The 17500-nt window shown below is 38.4% G+C and overlaps 1 protein-coding gene and 1 pseudogene across 1 annotated transcript in view; one reads left to right on the top strand and one right to left on the bottom strand.

Moving 5' to 3' along the window:
* LOC140949042 (uncharacterized) overlaps positions 1-17500 on the bottom strand; it is a 56542-nt gene that overhangs the window by 1001 nt on the left and 38041 nt on the right. The window contains exons 23-29 of the mRNA XM_073398294.1: positions 14886-15122; positions 5041-5235; positions 4083-4172; positions 3480-3632; positions 2572-2751; positions 2158-2289; positions 1375-1560 (exon numbers count right to left, since the gene is read on the bottom strand). Of these exons, the coding sequence (XP_073254395.1) occupies positions 1375-1560; positions 2158-2289; positions 2572-2751; positions 3480-3632; positions 4083-4172; positions 5041-5235; positions 14886-15122 (1173 nt within the window). The remainder of the gene's footprint in view (positions 1-1374; positions 1561-2157; positions 2290-2571; positions 2752-3479; positions 3633-4082; positions 4173-5040; positions 5236-14885; positions 15123-17500) is intronic.
* LOC140948018 (uncharacterized) lies at positions 8595-10654 on the top strand (annotated as a pseudogene).

The raw sequence follows: 17500 nt of genomic DNA, 5'->3' as shown, positions 1-17500 counted from the left end.
AATGGAAAAATAAACCAGAATCCATTTCTTTAATCCACCGCCAATCTAAATCGAATTATAGAGAGATTAAGATTCACGTTTGCGCCAAACGGCAGACGTGAGATTGTACCACGTGACCAAGTTTTCCCCTTATTTTCCGTTTACTCTTTATTGCTTCTACACAGAAATAAGTAGTTTTGTGCCAGTTTTAACCATAAGAATCGTTCGGGAATGTTTTTATTTGCTTATTTTCTATTCTGAGAAATTCTCAACTTTTTGTCTGACGTTTGCCGTTTGCGGTAAACGTGAATCTTAATCTCTCTTATGTTTGAACGTCGAACCGCAAACGGGTAACCGCAAACCGCGGTTAGAGGTTCGCAGTAAACTCGGATCTAAAACTCTCTATTGTTTATCTAAAAACCCCTCTGTTGACATTTGGTCAAATAAGTTTCAAATGGTAATGATTAATTTTAGTAAGCTGTGTGCAAGTTTATATGAAAATGAGCGAATTTTATGTAAACTGAGTAAAAGTGAAATTTTAAGGTTGTATTCAATCGTTCATGTTGCCATGGAAACTACAACAACGTCAAATTTTACCTGTCAGTCAAAATCTTTCATCAGTATATTTTTCACTTGCCAAGTTTCAGCTTGTGAGCTGCAACCTTTCTCTTGCCATAATTTGGAAAATGACCTATACTCAGAAACTGCCAAAACTGTGTTCAGCCACCTTAAGTCTGGGAATATAAACTAACTCTATTTTTTAAAGGACGATTTAAGCCTAGAATCTTCTTCTTTGGAAAATAAAAACAAAATACAAAAATATGAAAAAGTAAGTTGAAATTCAACTTAAAATGCACAAATGCTCTTGCTTGCAGTGTGTTAATGTCGCATGATCAATAGGTTAGTTTGGGACCTCATCCGTGTTTAATTAAATGACAAGGTACTTGACTCAGGTAAAAATAATAACCCTTATGGCGGATATCTTGTTAAGGAAAAGTATCAATTGAGAAAATGTAACACTAAGGGCTAAGGCTCAGAAGTCGTTTTAGCGAACACTTAACGGTTTGTTGCACACTGAGAAAGGGTCATAAACCCGAAACGTCTCCGGTTTGCTTCCTCTTGTTATTTCCTAATGCAAGTATCACGCATCACAAACGTTTATTTATTTATTTTTATTTTGATCCGTTTACGATTGATTCTCAGTGGATACCAACTATGTGAGAACATTTTAGCTCTAGGTTGGGATAACAAATTTTCTTAAACGAAGAATTTTTAATGTAACACTCGAGAAGGAAAAGGTAAGGGCGTCAAAGTAAGGCTAAATTAGGATTGAGAATTACCCACGTTCGGAGTCAGTATATTAAATCAAGTTTTTTTTAAATTAAAGATACTTACCTATGCTGTAGTCTAGTGCTACGTTCACGGTCAAGTATTTGGTGTCCGAGCCAAACTTATTCTCCACCGTGCAGTTGTACGCACCAGAGTCCTTTTCGGCCACTTTGGTGATAATGTAGCGATATCCAGTTTGCCTACCATCCTGATCTGTGATGTACTCTTCTTTTACTGGGCCTCCAAAACCGGCTGAAAGTAAAAAACGAGGAAACAACTTTTAGCTCGAGGAGCTAGTGGCTTAAAGCGTTGCACCAAAAATGCTTACAATTATCTTAAAAGAGCCTGTATTGGTGAATAATTGCTCAATTATACTGAAGTTTGAATGTCTGAGAAACAGCGGAAATTTCTTGACGCCAATGATTGTATGAAGCAAATTTTCATCCAGTCGGAAGCACTGTACTACCCAGATTTTGATAGTGACGCGCCTTTCGTAGGGAATTTCTGGCCACGCTCCTCGGAAGTCATTCGCAGGGAAACCAGATTGACACACTGGAACTTGGTTTAAGTAAAGTAACGGAAAAAAAATCCGATAAGCTGGGTTACACTTTAGAAATTAAGTAAGAGAATGTTCGACAAAAAAATAATGAACAAAAGTGCCGTCTTGTGTTTTGAGTTCCTCTCCAAAGGTTTCGGGCCCCGCCCTTGATCAGTGGAGTTACAAGTAAGTTAGAAACGTTGTAAGGTTTGCCTCCGCCAGTGAGGTAAGCTATTACATGGTAATAGACTCATTTAAAGGTTGTGTACAAACAAAAATATTCTTTCATAACGTAGCATAACGTTTTATACCTGGGGGTGGTACCAATTTCTTAATGGAGAAGGTGGGCAAAGGTAAACCAGTGCCGTAGCATTCAAACTGAGTTGCCTGATTTTCCGTAGCATTTGTTGGATTAGGTTCAAATAATGTCACCACCGGTGGTCCTAAAAACAAACAAACAAAAAAAACAACAACAACAGCATTAGAAGAAGAAGAAGAAGAAGAAGAAGAAGAAGAAGAAGAACAACAACAACAACAATAACAACAACAACAACAACAATAAAACATCAAATGTTAAATACGTGAAATCAAGGGAGACAAAAATCTTTTTGATGACATACGTTTTGAGAGAAGTGAAGGGCAAGAAGGCCAAAAAAAAGAAATGCATAACTTTAGAGACAGAAAAATAAATGAAGTGGTTGTAATATCTTTGCGTATTTGCTCACCCCCGCAATCGTTGACCGACGTTGATCCTGTTGTAATTGTGGAGGTTCCATTAGGACATTGCTGGCAACTTGTTTGGCCCAAGTTGCCTTGGTAGGAACTTTTTGGACACGGCTCACAGGGCTCAAGATTTGCCGGAAGATTAAATCCGCTGTGGGAAAACTGCCCAGCAAAACACTGAGCTATGCGTAAGAAATACAATGATTAATTAAAAAAAGATGTTGCGCGCAATGCATTGATGTCACATGGTCAGTTTCTAAAACCTATTGCAATAAAGCTGTTGAAATTCGTTAACCGAAGGCACGGGATTTGGGTCAGTAACTAGAAATCTACAATATTCTAACCTGGACCGCACCTGTTACGATCCAGGAACAGACCCTGATAATTTTACAGCGATTACAGCAGCCATACCTACTTGTGTTTCAGTTCACCTTGAAATTTTCTTCTTCAATCTTGGACAAAAATGTTAAGAAAGATGGACTTTGCCATGTCTAGTTTCAAGACAAACCTCGCACTGGTAACTACAAATTAAATATTCATCACTTCTAACACCCCCCTCCCCCCATGTTGAAGTCTGGCTGGACCATTTCTGTCCCCCGACGAAACAACATTGACCGGGGTGTGGCGTGGAGAGAGACCATAGTGGTAACACGTCCGCTGGATAAGCGTTATGTGGGTAAGGAAGTGCAAATTTCTTATAACTCTTTTTGTCCAAGATTGTAGCCAGGTTTCTCATGCTCTTTCCGCCTCTATTAACGACTGCAAGACTGTAGGATGAGCAAAGGATCATTTTCTTCATGCGATGAGCATTACGGTCCACAAACTAAGAAATGAGATCTAATCTTCCGATATAAGAGTTGACGACCACCTTTTTACAAAATACGTAGAGTATAGAGAAAAACATAATTACCAGTGCAGGTTTTGGATCCCTCTTCCGGAGTGGACGTGTTACCAGGGCATTGTTGACACATTGTTACACCCTCCACAGTGCTGTAGTAACCAATCGGGCAATTTTTGCAGGTACCACTGGAAGCATCATGGTATGTTCCTTTCTGGCATTTAACTGTGAAAAAAAAAAATACATGTATATACCTATAAACTTCCGCTTATAAGCCACACCCCCCCCCCCCCCCTCTTCACCCCGCAGTTACAAGCCCATCAACCTGTAAACAACCAAGCCAGTATTGAAAGTAGATACTTAAGCCAGTATTGAAAGAAAATAGATTATTAATGACGATTTGGAGCTTAAAAAAGCCAGTAAATTGAAAAAAGTACTTTGATCAGCACTGCTATGTAGCTTGCTTTTAAAAGCGTGTTTAGTCCGTTTATAAGCGGATTCACTTATCAGCCTTCCCCGGTTTCTTTTAAAGCCTTCCTATAACCCTTGGAAGTTGTATAAGACCAGGGCTTATAAGGGGAAGTTTCCAATTTGCATGCATTTTAAGGAAAAATGAAAATTAATTAATTAAGTAATTAAAATTATAAAAATAATGAGAACGTTTATAATACTCACCGCAAATGTTTTCTGGTGTTGCTCCATCCGCGCCTTGCTGCTTCACATAACCTTCAGGGCAAGGTCCGTCACCTGCTGGGCTCGTGTAATCTAACGAAAATCAGTAGTTTAAAAATGAGTTATGTCGCTGAACTTTGGAAAGCAAGGCGAAACACTCATGGGAAGGTAGGCCAATTGAACTCACCAGGAACCCATGAGTATAGGCTCCTGAGCTCATACGTTAATGCCCGCAGCTTTCCCTAGACGACCATTTTTGTAACTTTAGTTTCACTCTTTAGCGGTCAATGGCTGTCCTTTGTTTGTACTTTTTTTCTTATCGTTTAGTAATAACATAAACCATCCCTCTGAGCAGCGGCGAAAAACCATAAATAGTAAACAACTAAACCAAAGGTAGGTGAATAGTGGTGGATAGATTTATATACTGCTCATGCAATACTTTTTAGTCGAGTGGCATATTGTTTCTGAATGTTCCACGACTGGAGTGACTTGTTGTTGTTGTTTTTTTTCGTGCGTATACACGAGATTTTATGGAGTATAACGCAGTATAACAGGAACAGCATCATCAACAATAATAATAATATATAGATTTAGTCAAGGCTAAAGGCGATATTCCTGTTAATAAATGTTATGATTTACTTCAAATTAACTCGCAACCATTGCAAAGAAATCCACTTGGAGTTGAGCCCTCGATCAGTTGAAAACGATGGGTCGAAACCTGACCCCGGGATACGGTCATTTGATACTGGTCAGCCAATACCTTTCTTTACAACTATCAATTAACCACAATATGGATATGCAATATCGGGTAGCAGGCTCCCGCACTAGCTAGAAAGTGTGACATTTCACATTGGTTTCCTTGTGGTACGGACGGGCGGACGGAAGGAAGTACGGTCACGTGCCTACTAAAATCTCTAGGATAGATAACCCCTAAAAATAATTGATTTTTTCTTTATCTTACCTACGCAATCAGGTATTTCGGTCCACACCATATTTGTAGTTGAAGAACACTGTGTAAACCAAAAGCTTTTATAAATAAAAAACTTTTTAGTATTTTGATTGCAGGTGGCTGTGCAGAAAGGAGTTCCACCAAAATTACTGCATGTCAAGACGACATTTTCTGGCGGCGAAGGTGGGGTAGGGTCACATTCCAGTTCTGTTGTGGAAAGGGAAACAAAGTTAAAAGATTATGGCTGGAAAAATAAAGGCCGATCGTTAAAGCAAAGATAAGAAGATGAGAATAAAAAACAGGATGATTGACAATAAGGCCTAGTTAGGTTTATACGTCAATTTTAATTGGGCGAACTTAATTAACATTAAATTAGACGACGAATTTAATCTCACCTGCTGGCGAATTTAATCTGAGTTCGGTGTTATTATTAGCCCGCGAAAACAGCCGTTTCTCCTCGCTTTTAGTCGCTGAGGACGCTTCGTGCGTAGGAATGTCTGCGACTAAGCGACAGAAATTCCATACTGAGGACGTACAATTTGTCCGGAATCTGGTCAAAAGCGCTGATTGGTCGACGGAGTAGTTACATTGTTTTAGCTATTCTTTACGGATGACAGACAAAAGACAAAAGGCCACACAGGTCAAATGTATGTATATTTGTGGAATATAGTCTTCTCCAGAAGAAGCATTTGAGTTTTGCTGAAGCTTGTTGCAGATGAACACAATACTTTACTAAAATCGACCAGGAATTTGCAACCCCATGACTACCGGATTTATTATGTAAACATTAATTTACGTCATCAGTACGGAATTTCTGCCGCTGTGGCGCAGACGTTCCTTCGCGCGAAACGTCCCAAGCGGCGAAAAAGAGCGAGGGCAGACGGCTGTTTCCGCAGGCTATGTTTTTATACCACTGAACTAGGTATCGCCACATGTAAGGGAATCCGGATTCCGCAATCCGGCAAATTTTTGCTTATGGAATTCTGTATCCGGCTACTGTAGGTCACTAAACGATAGCCTTTAAATTTGCACATTATGCTAGCATTTTTTCGAGCATTTAGTAAAAGCATAAAGCAGTGTTTGAGAATTTATCGAATTTTCTTGAGAAAAAGTATATATTTTTTCTCGTGAAAATGGAAAGTAAAGAAAAAGATAATTCCAATGCCACCCTAATGCAGCCTTGTTTAGAGAATTTTCTTTAGCTGTACAAAAATAAATAAATAAATAAATAAATAAAAAACATTGACATGTCCACGCTATTGTTCTAACACTCATACGTTTTTGTTAGCGGTAAAATTAAAAGGAAGGAAAAGTCTTCTAGTGCGAGTTTGTTTACTGCCATGGTGTTGCAGTCGGTGAAGAATGAAAATGTCCTATCTCGTAGTTGTCGTTTATGTCAAAAAAAAGAAGGATGGTGAGAAGTAGTTTAGACAACCTAAACTGAAGCAACTGAGTTTCAAGAAGACCTCTTTGGGGTCTTCGGAAAAATCTTTTAACTTCAAGTTAAACGATCGTGCAATCACGAGGAACGGTTACCAGTCGTTTCGAGACAAATTCGTTTCGAAAAAAATTGACTCAGTCTAGGTGTAGTTTCAGGTCCTTAGCGTAAAGAAAGACGAATATTCCCCCCAAATGTTTTTGTTGTTCACGCGCAAACTATACAATGAACTTGAAGTGGTCGAAATCATGTGCAGTTTTACTGCTTGAGTTCGTATTGAAACGACTTTTTATCGAAACGACCGGTCGAGACGTTTTAACCGATTGGTCGTATGGCGGGGTTCTTTAATCCTTAATCTTTAATCTTTAATCCTAATTTATACACAGTAAAAAATTAATCAGGTGCAATAAATTCCAATACAATGACTAATATCCTAAAACCTAAAAGTCCTAATCCTAACATTATATTAACTATCAACAATATGCCACTTGAAAACCTGATTTCCATGAATGCCGTGTTATTAAAAATTATGACAGAGAAGGCGTTTAAATTGATTTAACGAACCAGACTCTCTAACGCTACAGGGTAAGCTGTTCCCAAGGGTTGTGCCGCTGTAACTAAGGCTATTTTTCATGTAATTAGTTCTCGGAAAGGAGACAACAAGTTTTTTACTGAGTCCCTCAGAGAAAAGTTTGATTAATTTCGCTTTCGCTATATATTTAGACGTGCGATATTCGGGAACAAGACCGGTTAAAGAAATGAAAACCATCAAGGCGTTCTGAATTTGACGTTGAGATTTCAAGTCTTTCCAGTTGAGTTTGTGAAACAAGGAATCGACATCTACGTCATAGTTTGATGAAGTTATTACTCGTGCGGCACGGTTTTGTAGTTTTTATAGCTTGTTAGACAATTGTTTTGCCACAATGCTGCGGTAATCAAAGTGAGATTGGACTAGTGAGTTGTTTATATTGATTAGGGTGGATTGAGGCATAAATGGCTTAACTCGCTTTACGGCTCCAATTGCGGAAGCGATCTTTTCACACAGTTTATCAATGTCGGAATGCCAGGTTAAATTTTCATCGATATATATTTCAAGTGATTTCACAGGGGAAACGTGGTTCATTGGAACATTAACTATTGAAACTTCGAGTGTATCAGATAGAGTACTTAATCTTTACCTGGAGCCGATCAACATAAATTCAGTTTTTGTAGCGTTTATGGCAAGTCTGTTAGACACAAGCCATTTGCTTAGCTTTTCAAGGTCGTGAGATAGACTAGACTGAATCAAATGGAAATCAGAATCACCATAAGGAATGTGGGTATAATCAGCATACATTCTAGGTACGCTGAACGATAGACAGTTAGGCAAATAGAGGAGGGCCAAAGATCGTTCCCTGTGGCACACCGCATTTAAGAGTGGATAAGTCAGAGAGACAACTGTTAACAGAGTACCGTTGTGTGCGATTCGTCAAATACGATTGAAACCAATCAAGAGTTTTCCCTTGAATGGCACACCGATTCATTTTAGTTAGTAATATCTCATGATCAACGGTGTCGAACGTCTTTTTTTAATCGAGAAACACTATGACATTCACGTAGCAACAATCGATATCAAACGCCCAACTGTTAGTGGCTTCTAGAAGAGTAGTAACAGTTAAGTGTTAAGACCAGAAACCAGATGTTGTTGTTGTTGTTTAGAGATGATTTCTTCAGTATTGAAAGACTTGTATTAACACAATCCCCTTGAACGCTTTGGCGAATACGGAAATGACTAAGATAGGACGGTAGTTGTTTAAATCAAATGACTCACCCTGTTTAAACGACGGAGTCACTCTGGCACATTTCCAGTCGTTAGGAAATATGCCAGACATCAGAGATTTATCAAACAGGTCGCATAACGGGCCTGAAATAATATCAGCACACTTGCGAATCAATCTAGCAGTGATATTATCTAGCCCTGCAGCTTTAGTTTTTGACAATCCATTTAGATTGGGGTGAAGACAACACTGGTAATAGTTAGACGAAAACAGAATTTGTTGTAATTTTCAGAAATATTATTTAAATTAATAGACTCCTCGTCCGAAGTTAAAGGTATTTCGCGGGCCAGTCTGGGCTCAATAGTTGAAAAATGCATCGCCGGACGGCTTTCGTTACTTTAAGGGACAGTCACTTACGTTTTGCCGATGACATTGATGGCTTGGCAGGAAACGAGGAGAAACTAGCCTCCCTGGTGGATCGCCTGGATAAGACCTCTGCAGCCTTTGGCGTGGAAATTAGTAAAGAGAAAACCAAACTAATGACCAACAACACAAATAGCATCAGCATTGACATCAGAATCATTGGTGAAAAATTGGACGAGGTTACAGCTTTGAGTATCTGGGCGCTGTTGTCACAGATCAAGGTTCCAAGCCTGAAGTACTGTTCAGAATTGCATAGATAATAGCAGCACTAACGAGACTGAAGACCATCTGGAACGATGAGCGTATATCTCTAAGCTCAAAGATCAGACTTATGCGCTCCCTGGTTATCTCAGTACTGTGGTACGCCTGCGACAGCGGACATCCTGAAGAAATTGCAGTCCACTGAGATGAGATGCTTTAGGAAACTGCTTGGAATCTCATACGTTACAGAGTCTGCATCACCAAAGATGCAGTCAGAGACAGAATTAGGCCAGCCATCGGGCCTTATGATAACGTCTTAACCACGGTAAAGAAACGCAAGAAAAAGTGGGTTGGGCATGTATAAAGATAAGCAGGACTTGCCGAGACAATTTTACGAGGAATAGTGCAAGGAGGGAAGAGAAGGGGCTGACAAAAGAAGCGTTGTAAGAGTACAGTTTCTGAGTGAACAGGGTTGAAGTTTTGCGACGCCATTTAGAGAATCTGAAAACAAAATCAGATGGAAGGAAAGGGTTGCTAGGTCGGTGGCTCCCAACGGTCATCGTGACTACGGGATAGGTGCAAGGTGCAAGGCTGCTAATAAAAACAACCTGAATGCACGTGCAAAATGACGAGTTTATGCGACAACATGCAGAAGAATGCATACGTCAAATATAGAATGTAGAACGAAAAAAACATGAATCATCATGCGTTATTTACTTTATTATTCTGGCTTGAATCTACGGTGAATTGGCTAAAATAAAAACTGACTAAGAAATATCCAGACTGCGATATTTATTCTTCGTGGCTAAAAGATGCATCAAGAAACGACCAGTATGGGAACTTTTTTCTTTCTTTGTTGTCGAATATACCACATAATTTTCCTCGTCATATTTAACTTGTCAATTTGCTCGCACACTTGCTTGTTTTCCTCTTCAAAACGAAAGCTCCCTAAAAGTAACGAAAGCCGGTTCCACTGTAGTTCCATGCACAGTAAGTTTGGTACGAGGGAGGAAGCAGATTATCCAGTGCTCACTATTAGGAGCGAGATGAAGTTTTTTGAGTAGCTTTTGTGACCTAAAATTAACTACATCTTTGGCTAATGTTTTTCTTTTTGTTTTCGGGGGTACAATGAACAGCTACTACTGACGTAAATAATCAGATCATTGTAAACCAGTTCTTTATACGGGACATTTGAGCCAGCGACAAGTAAATTCAGCGACCACGTGACGTGGTCAAGATGGACGGCCGTGTGTTTAAGTGCTCCGCGTAACATTTCGTAAATTTCTAATCGATAAATTCCAAGAATATAGCTTTCAATACAATGTTCAAATGGTCGGTGTTCCCGAGGTGTGTTCTGACGAAGCGGCTTCAACAACAAGTAAGCTTTGTGTAAAATTGTTTAAAAATGGGAGAGAATATATCAATCCAAGATATTGACACTGCCCATCGTGTCCCGCAAAGAAATATCGCCGGAAATCCAAAGCCTATAGTCTGCAGATTCGTGAGACGGCTGGTTAGGGAGTCTCTAATGTCTCATCGGAAAGAAATTAGCGATGTAACCCCAGGTGCGGTTGGTCTACCAGAAGGGTCTTCATTGTCTTCGGCCAGAATTTACGATCATCTTTCACCAAGAATGCAAGCAGTCCTATTCCAGGCTAAAAAAGTTAAAGAAGAGCTCCACAATCAATATGGCTGGTCAAAGGGTCCCGTTATTTGTTTACGAGAAGACTCCACATCGCGGATAATCAAGCTCAAGAGCATGGCGGACCTCGACGAACTTAAACGTAAATTGGCCATTGAAGGTTAGATTTTACTAAAAATATCTATTGTACACGATAAAAAATGACTTCTCACAAAACAAAGAAACAGTGCGCGATCGAAAATAAGACCTTACTCGCGCAATTACCTTATTATAACTGTAAAGTCCTGACTTCTTCCCACCCACAGTTTAATAGTTTAAATAATAGACCTTCTAGAAAATTGCTAGATTCTCTCAGTAGTCTCTACGACCTTAGTGTATTCCAACTAAACTCTCTTGATAAACATATTGATCCTGATATAAATCACACCTCAAAACAAAATACGCTCAAAATATTATTCCCCACACAGCTTTGCGCAGTTTATTGACAGCAAACAGTTGCAATAAAAAATCTCCTTTTTACATACAAATATACGTGGCTTAAAGAAAAATTTTGAAGAATTTCAACATCATGAAAGTGAAAGTGAAATGAATTTCCGTTTTACCATTATTGGTGTAACAGAAACTCATGTATGCGATCGTGAATGTAGTTTCAGTTTTGTACCAGCATTACCAGGATACTGTTTTGAATCGGTCCCGACACCTTTATCTGCCGCTGGTGTTGGCCTGTTCATTGATCAAAATTGTAAATACCGCATCCTTGAACGAGTCTCCAATTCTTGCTATCAAGCCCTATGGATTGAACTTCATCTGCCTAACAATAGAAAATCTGTATGTGGTGTTACTTATAGGCAACACAATAACGCTAATGAGTTTCTAGAATACTTGACAGATTTTCTTGAACGCCAATGCCGTCAAAATCAAAATATTTATCTCATGGGAGACTTCAACATAGATCTGTTAAAATATGAAACTTGTAGTTACGCACAAACCTTGCTGCAAACAATGCAAAGTTTTTCAGTGTTCCCAGTGGTCGATAAGCCGACTAGAGTCTATGGTAATTCAGCAACTTTAATTGACAATATTTTTCGTAAACAATCCTGAGAATAATATAGTCTACGGCAATATCGTGTCCGATACAAAAGATCACTTCTCTCAGATGTGCATATTAACGTCGCACTGTAAACCATTCTTTCCAAACAACATACCTAAGGTTCGTGACTATTCTACTTTCAATCTTTCATTGACGACTTGCAGAATATTAATTGGAATAATATTTGCAAACATACCGATGCCAATCAATCGTTCTCCAGTTTTTACAAATGCGTCAACAAGACAATTAACAAACACGCCCCTTTAAGAAGTACATCCAATCGTAAACAAAAATTCCTTGCTAAACCATGGCTGACTGCGGGTTTAAGAAAATCAATCAGGGTAAAGAATAACCTCTTGTATACCTCAGACCGGGACAAATACAAATTTTACAGAAATAAAATCATCTATCTTACGAGATTAAGTAAAGCGAACTACTACCAAAGTTTCTTTGATCTCAACATATGTAATATGCGTCAAACTTGGAAAGGAATCAACAAGCTAATTGGAAACTGTAAAAAGAAAAACAAGCGCAACTCAACTAACTCTATTCGCTCAAACCCGAATGAGGTTCCAACTAGTGACCAGAAGGAAATAAGCAATATTCTTAACAAATATTTCGCCACTGTTGGGAGCAAACTGGCTTCTAAAATTCCTCAGACCATAAATACATTCTTTGATTATTTAGATCCGCCACTTAATCGCACTTTCTTCCTTGATCCTATTATTCCGGAAGATATCAATTTAGAAATTTCAATTTTGCAGGACAACAAGGCCCATGGTCTCTACTCATCTCCAGTTAGGCTGCTGAAATTGGCAAAAAGGGTCATATCCGTACCTCTAGCCACGATTTTTAATCAGTCTATTTGCTCAGGGATTTTTCCATCTAAACTAAAGTGTGCTAAGATTATCCCGACATTTAAGGACGAATATGACACTCTGCCCGTAAACTACCGACCTATTTCTCTGCTCTCGATTTATAACAGGATTTTTGAAAAACTTATGTACTCCATAGTTACCTTGTTTTTCAAAGATTGCAACATTCTCTATGATCAGCAATACGGTTTTCGCAGTAAGCACAAAATATGGACAACGGTAAATTTTCGTGCGGTGTTTTCTTCGATCTCAAGAAGGCTTTTGATACTGTTGACCATGAGATTTTGTTAGCTAAACTTGAAAATTATGGTATTAGAGGTGTAATCAGCTCCTGGTTCAGATCATACCTGACTGATCGAAAGCAAACTACGGAAGTTAATAATGTTGTGTCTGAGGCTGAGACGACCTTGTGCGGCGTGCCACAAGGCTCAGTCCTCGGACCACTCTTATTCTTACTGTACATCAATGATATTTACAAGTCCTCTTCGTTATTTGCCTTTTATTTATTTGCTGACGATACTAGTATAATACTTGCAAATAACAACCCAAAGGAACTGGAAACACTTGTTAATCGCAAGCTTGGCAATGTCAACGAATGGCTAAAGGCCAACAAACTGTCTTTGAACATAAAAAAAATCAAATTTTGTAATCTTTCGTCCGCGGCAAAAGAATATGCCCTTCATACCTAGTATTAGAATTCTTGACTCCGTGACTAACACCTACGCAAACCTTGAAATGAAAGATTATCTAAAATATCTTGGCTTAATGATTGATTCAAATCTTTTATGGAAATACCACATCGAATCTATCTGTCACGAAATCAGCAAGTCGATAGGAATTATAGCTAAGATTCGACATTATGTCCCGCGTCGTGTTTTACTTTCAGTTTACAACTCATCAATTGTCCCTTACTTGACTTATGGTATTTGTGGTTGGGGAAACTGTGCCCTGACATTTCAAAGAAAGATCGTAACTCTACAAAACGGGCCTTACGTCTCATTTACTTCAGTAAGTCTAAGGAACACGCCGTACCCTTCTTTCTCAAATCAAATTGCCTTCCCCTGCCTAGCCTATTTTTCAGAGATTGTAGCTATTTATTGTATGATATCAACAGACAGACAGCACCAGTTAGTATACTCAATCAGTTCGTTAAAACAAGTCAGATTCATAACTACAGAACAAAATCTGTCTCTAGCGACTCGTTTTATGTTAAGCTCTCTAGAACCGATAAAATGTGTGCCTTTTTCACGAGAATCGGTGCCCAAATTTGGAACTCTATTCCTTATTCGATTAAAATACTTAAACGTTCGTCCTTTCGTAAAAAAATAAAGGAATTATTACTAAATTTCTTGCTGTCAGAAGAAGTCGAAGTCTCCCGTCTTGTTAAGTTATTTAATACTTTAGGTTAGCCTCTCTTCGTAATCGTCATGTACTTGCCTTGTTTTATGTTAGTTTAAATTCTATTTACTTTATAGTATTGCCTTCACTGTTATTTAGTCCATCTATATATAAATCTTGTTTTGTAATATGTCTTCAGCTCCCCCCGCCTCGGTTAGTTTATAAGCTATTTGCGGGTGGGAAAGTAATGTAATTAGTTATTTTCCAATTTCCAATAAAATTTGTTGTTGTTGTTGTTTGTTGTTGCGAGCGCAACAACAACAAAGAAATGTATGGAGATTATAAAGTTTCGAGAAATATTTCCTGCCCAATTTGTTGAAGAAAGAATATGCAACCGGTTCATGTTAAACTCATGTATCAATAAAGATATCGTACAAAAATTAAAGTGGATACCTCAATTTCATGTTTACTTTTTACAATTTTTTGAGAGCAGTTTAGCGTCCAAAAAATATAAGGCGTAGAGAGGTTGTTACTCGAAAAACCGAAAATTCATTGCTTATAAAGAGCAATTGCGGGTAAAACTAATGGTTTCGAATAAATGTGCAAGCGGTTTCACTAAAAGAAAACACAGAAAAGAGTAACCTTTCGATTTTCGGCTTCATCCGATTGATTTTGATATTTACTTTTTGCATTTGAAAATGACGAAAAAAGGCACCGATAAAATCACATGCAGCAATCCACGCTAAAACACCAAAAATCAAAGTATTTGAACTGCGATATTTCCCCCTTCCTTTGCTTGATTTTGTTCCAACACACATGTTCGAAAGCTCATTTCATGGGCAATTACTTTTTCGGCAATACTGTAGCCAGCGGCTCTTATTTGGCGCAAAACAACTACGAATTCTACGACTCGATCTGTCACTAAAATATGAGCCCTTCATGCGATTATAAGCAACTTAAAATCAGCGGTTAACAGCATTAACAAACGGCCTGGATGTAAGACGCACGGAATACGATGTTCGGGATTTCTAGCGATTTACACTTCAGACTATAAGCGCATTTAATTTTAAGGGTACTATATAGACATACTTACTCTTGATGTTAATAGTAAATGAACACGTTTCTGAGTTTGATTGACCATCCGTTGCGGTATAATGCACATTAGTGGACCCTGCGGTAAACATGTCATTTGGGTTCTTTGTGGACGTTACTTCTGTCACCTTGACATTGTCAGTAAAAGTGGGTGGGGTCCATGTCACAGCTACCGAGCTCTCTGTTGTTGTTTGGTAGATTGGCATTGGACAGTTTGAAGTTTTGGGGGGTTCATTATCTGTTGACAGAGTGAAAAAAAGCAAATGAAATACAACCAGGAGCTTTCTAAAATACATTACGCACTTTTAAAATAATTATCGTAACCGTGACAGGATAAGCAGGATTAGCTCAGGCGGTAAAGCCTTGAACTGATATCTGAAAAAACTAAGGTACTGTCTTTGCCCTGCAAACGGTCTGTCCTTCGAGTGGTTGGGATGACCACGTAAAGTAACGGTTCCTTCTTCAGTAAAAGACGCAAAAATAGTGTCCACAATTGGTACTTTCGCGTTAAATACTTCAACATTAAAAAAGGGGCGTTTCGTTTGTAAGAACAAAAATTAGTGAAGAAAGTTTTCCGCAACGGTTTAAAGTCGCCTTAGCAACATTCAGAATTAACAAAATTAACAAAAATTGTCTTAATATAAACAGCTTGAGGTCTAACGAAATACAGAAATTAGGCAACCTATTTGCACGTTTAAATGGAAAGTACATATGTTGGACAAATATCTCATTAAACAAATGGTTATGTAAATTCAACTTACTTCAAATTTTAAAATGAGGAAAATTTGTAAACATAACCCTTTATATTTTGGCGTAAACAAGTAACTACAGGTAAGTCATAATAAAAATTATGCATAAATAATATTCAAGAGGGAACTATAGGAAAAATTACTGATAACCTTTGTTGAAGTCTTTTATTGGTTTACGTCGCCAATAAAGTTAAGGCTGATGTACAAATATCTTGTTTCAATTAATCTATTACAAATCCCTTAAAGGGACTGGTACACGATAATGCGCATGCGCGCTGTTTGTCTCTTCAGAATAAATTTGTCGGGTCAACACTAAATTCGAAATCGCCATTACCGGTACAATCATTGAAAATCCTTCGTTTTATTCGGACATCCGTCGCTTTGGCTGGTCTAGTTATACTTCGTTAGTGGTGATTAACGTGTGGTTGTGTCGTTTGACTGGTTACGTTTTAAGAAGACGCAAAAAATAATGTCTTGATCATGGAGGTTCAGAAGAGCATCGTGGCCGTCCGGCAACAGGACGTTCTCAAGAGTCTCTGGAGATAGAGAAGCTTAGCCTATCGATCTGGTATGGTTCTAGGAGTAGTGTGTGGCATACGAAAAGAATACACGACACTTGGAAAGTGGTTAAAGGCATGAGTTCGTTCAACTTTGATTTGATTTTTGACTCCGACCTGTAGTTATACCGCAGCAGGCCGCGCGATCTTCACCGATCTGGTACACTTGAAATGTGCCTTGTATCTTTGCTTTACGATCGTATATGTTTAAGAATTGATGTTTTTAAAATAAATTATTGCCTGAATATTCTGTTTATAATCTAGTTTCTTTATGTGTGCTACTCGATAACATTTGTTTTGCGGAACACTGACCCGATGCAAGGCGAATAAATTTGTTCATTTGCTGATAAGCAATTGAAATTTATGCTCAGTTAAGGATAATCTTTATACTCATACGTTGTGTGTTTTCGTCACCGGTCAGGCGCTATTTGTAGGTATTTCTGGGTTTATATAAGGCGAACTGACAGAACAGTAATAAGATGTTTGTTTACAAATTTTGTTTGCCGATCGATAACTGTTTTGTTAGCGTGGGTACGACCTCGTAAAAATACACGTTGGTAAATGTTTGTTTCAAAGCAGCACAGGGCTGTAAATCTTATTCTTATCGGCTGCAACATATATCTGAGGAGCAGCAAAGAATAAGCTTGAATTATGGGGTTAAATACAATCAAACCAAATGCCCGGAAATACTCTCGCGTCGCGAACGATTAATTTGAATTTTGTAAATTTACTTGCGTGCATCTAACTCGCTTCCGATTGGTTGAAAAACAATCAGCTACTGTCAGAACTCACACATGCGAATTATTGTGAACCAGTCCCTTTAAAAATCTTGGTGTAACGGAATTACTTTGTATGCAGATCTTTCAAAGATAATCGTACGCCAATGGATAGGAATGGTGTCTATGTGCTATTCATTATAGATCGTTATACAATGATGTGAATCCTACGCGCGGTCTGATTGGTCGTTGCCCATGATCCATTGGATGACGTCACGGGAAACTTGTTTTCTTTGTTTTGTTCAACGTGGCGCGCGGTTTTGAAGATGTTTGTGAGATTGTTTCAGATTAAAGCAAGTGAAAGCCTCGAAAAAAAACTTAGCAAGAGCTATTTACAAAGAAGAAAAATGGAGAAAAGGAGAGAAAAAGAGCTCGTTACAACTTAAGAATACCTAAACTACAAGAAATCTTCACAACAGTTGCCACCGTGGGTCATCGCTACGAGGGATTCGCTGCTTTGCAAAATTTTTTCGCCAATATTCAGCTTTGAACAAGAAAAGACGTTGAAAACCTTTTCGAAGAAACTGTTTACAG

Source organism: Porites lutea, chromosome 9 (assembly GCF_958299795.1).
Source record: "Porites lutea chromosome 9, jaPorLute2.1, whole genome shotgun sequence".
NCBI lineage: Eukaryota > Metazoa > Cnidaria > Anthozoa > Scleractinia > Poritidae > Porites > Porites lutea.
The sequence above is the reverse complement of the archived record's forward strand: the minus strand, read 5'-3'. Positions and strand labels throughout refer to the sequence as shown.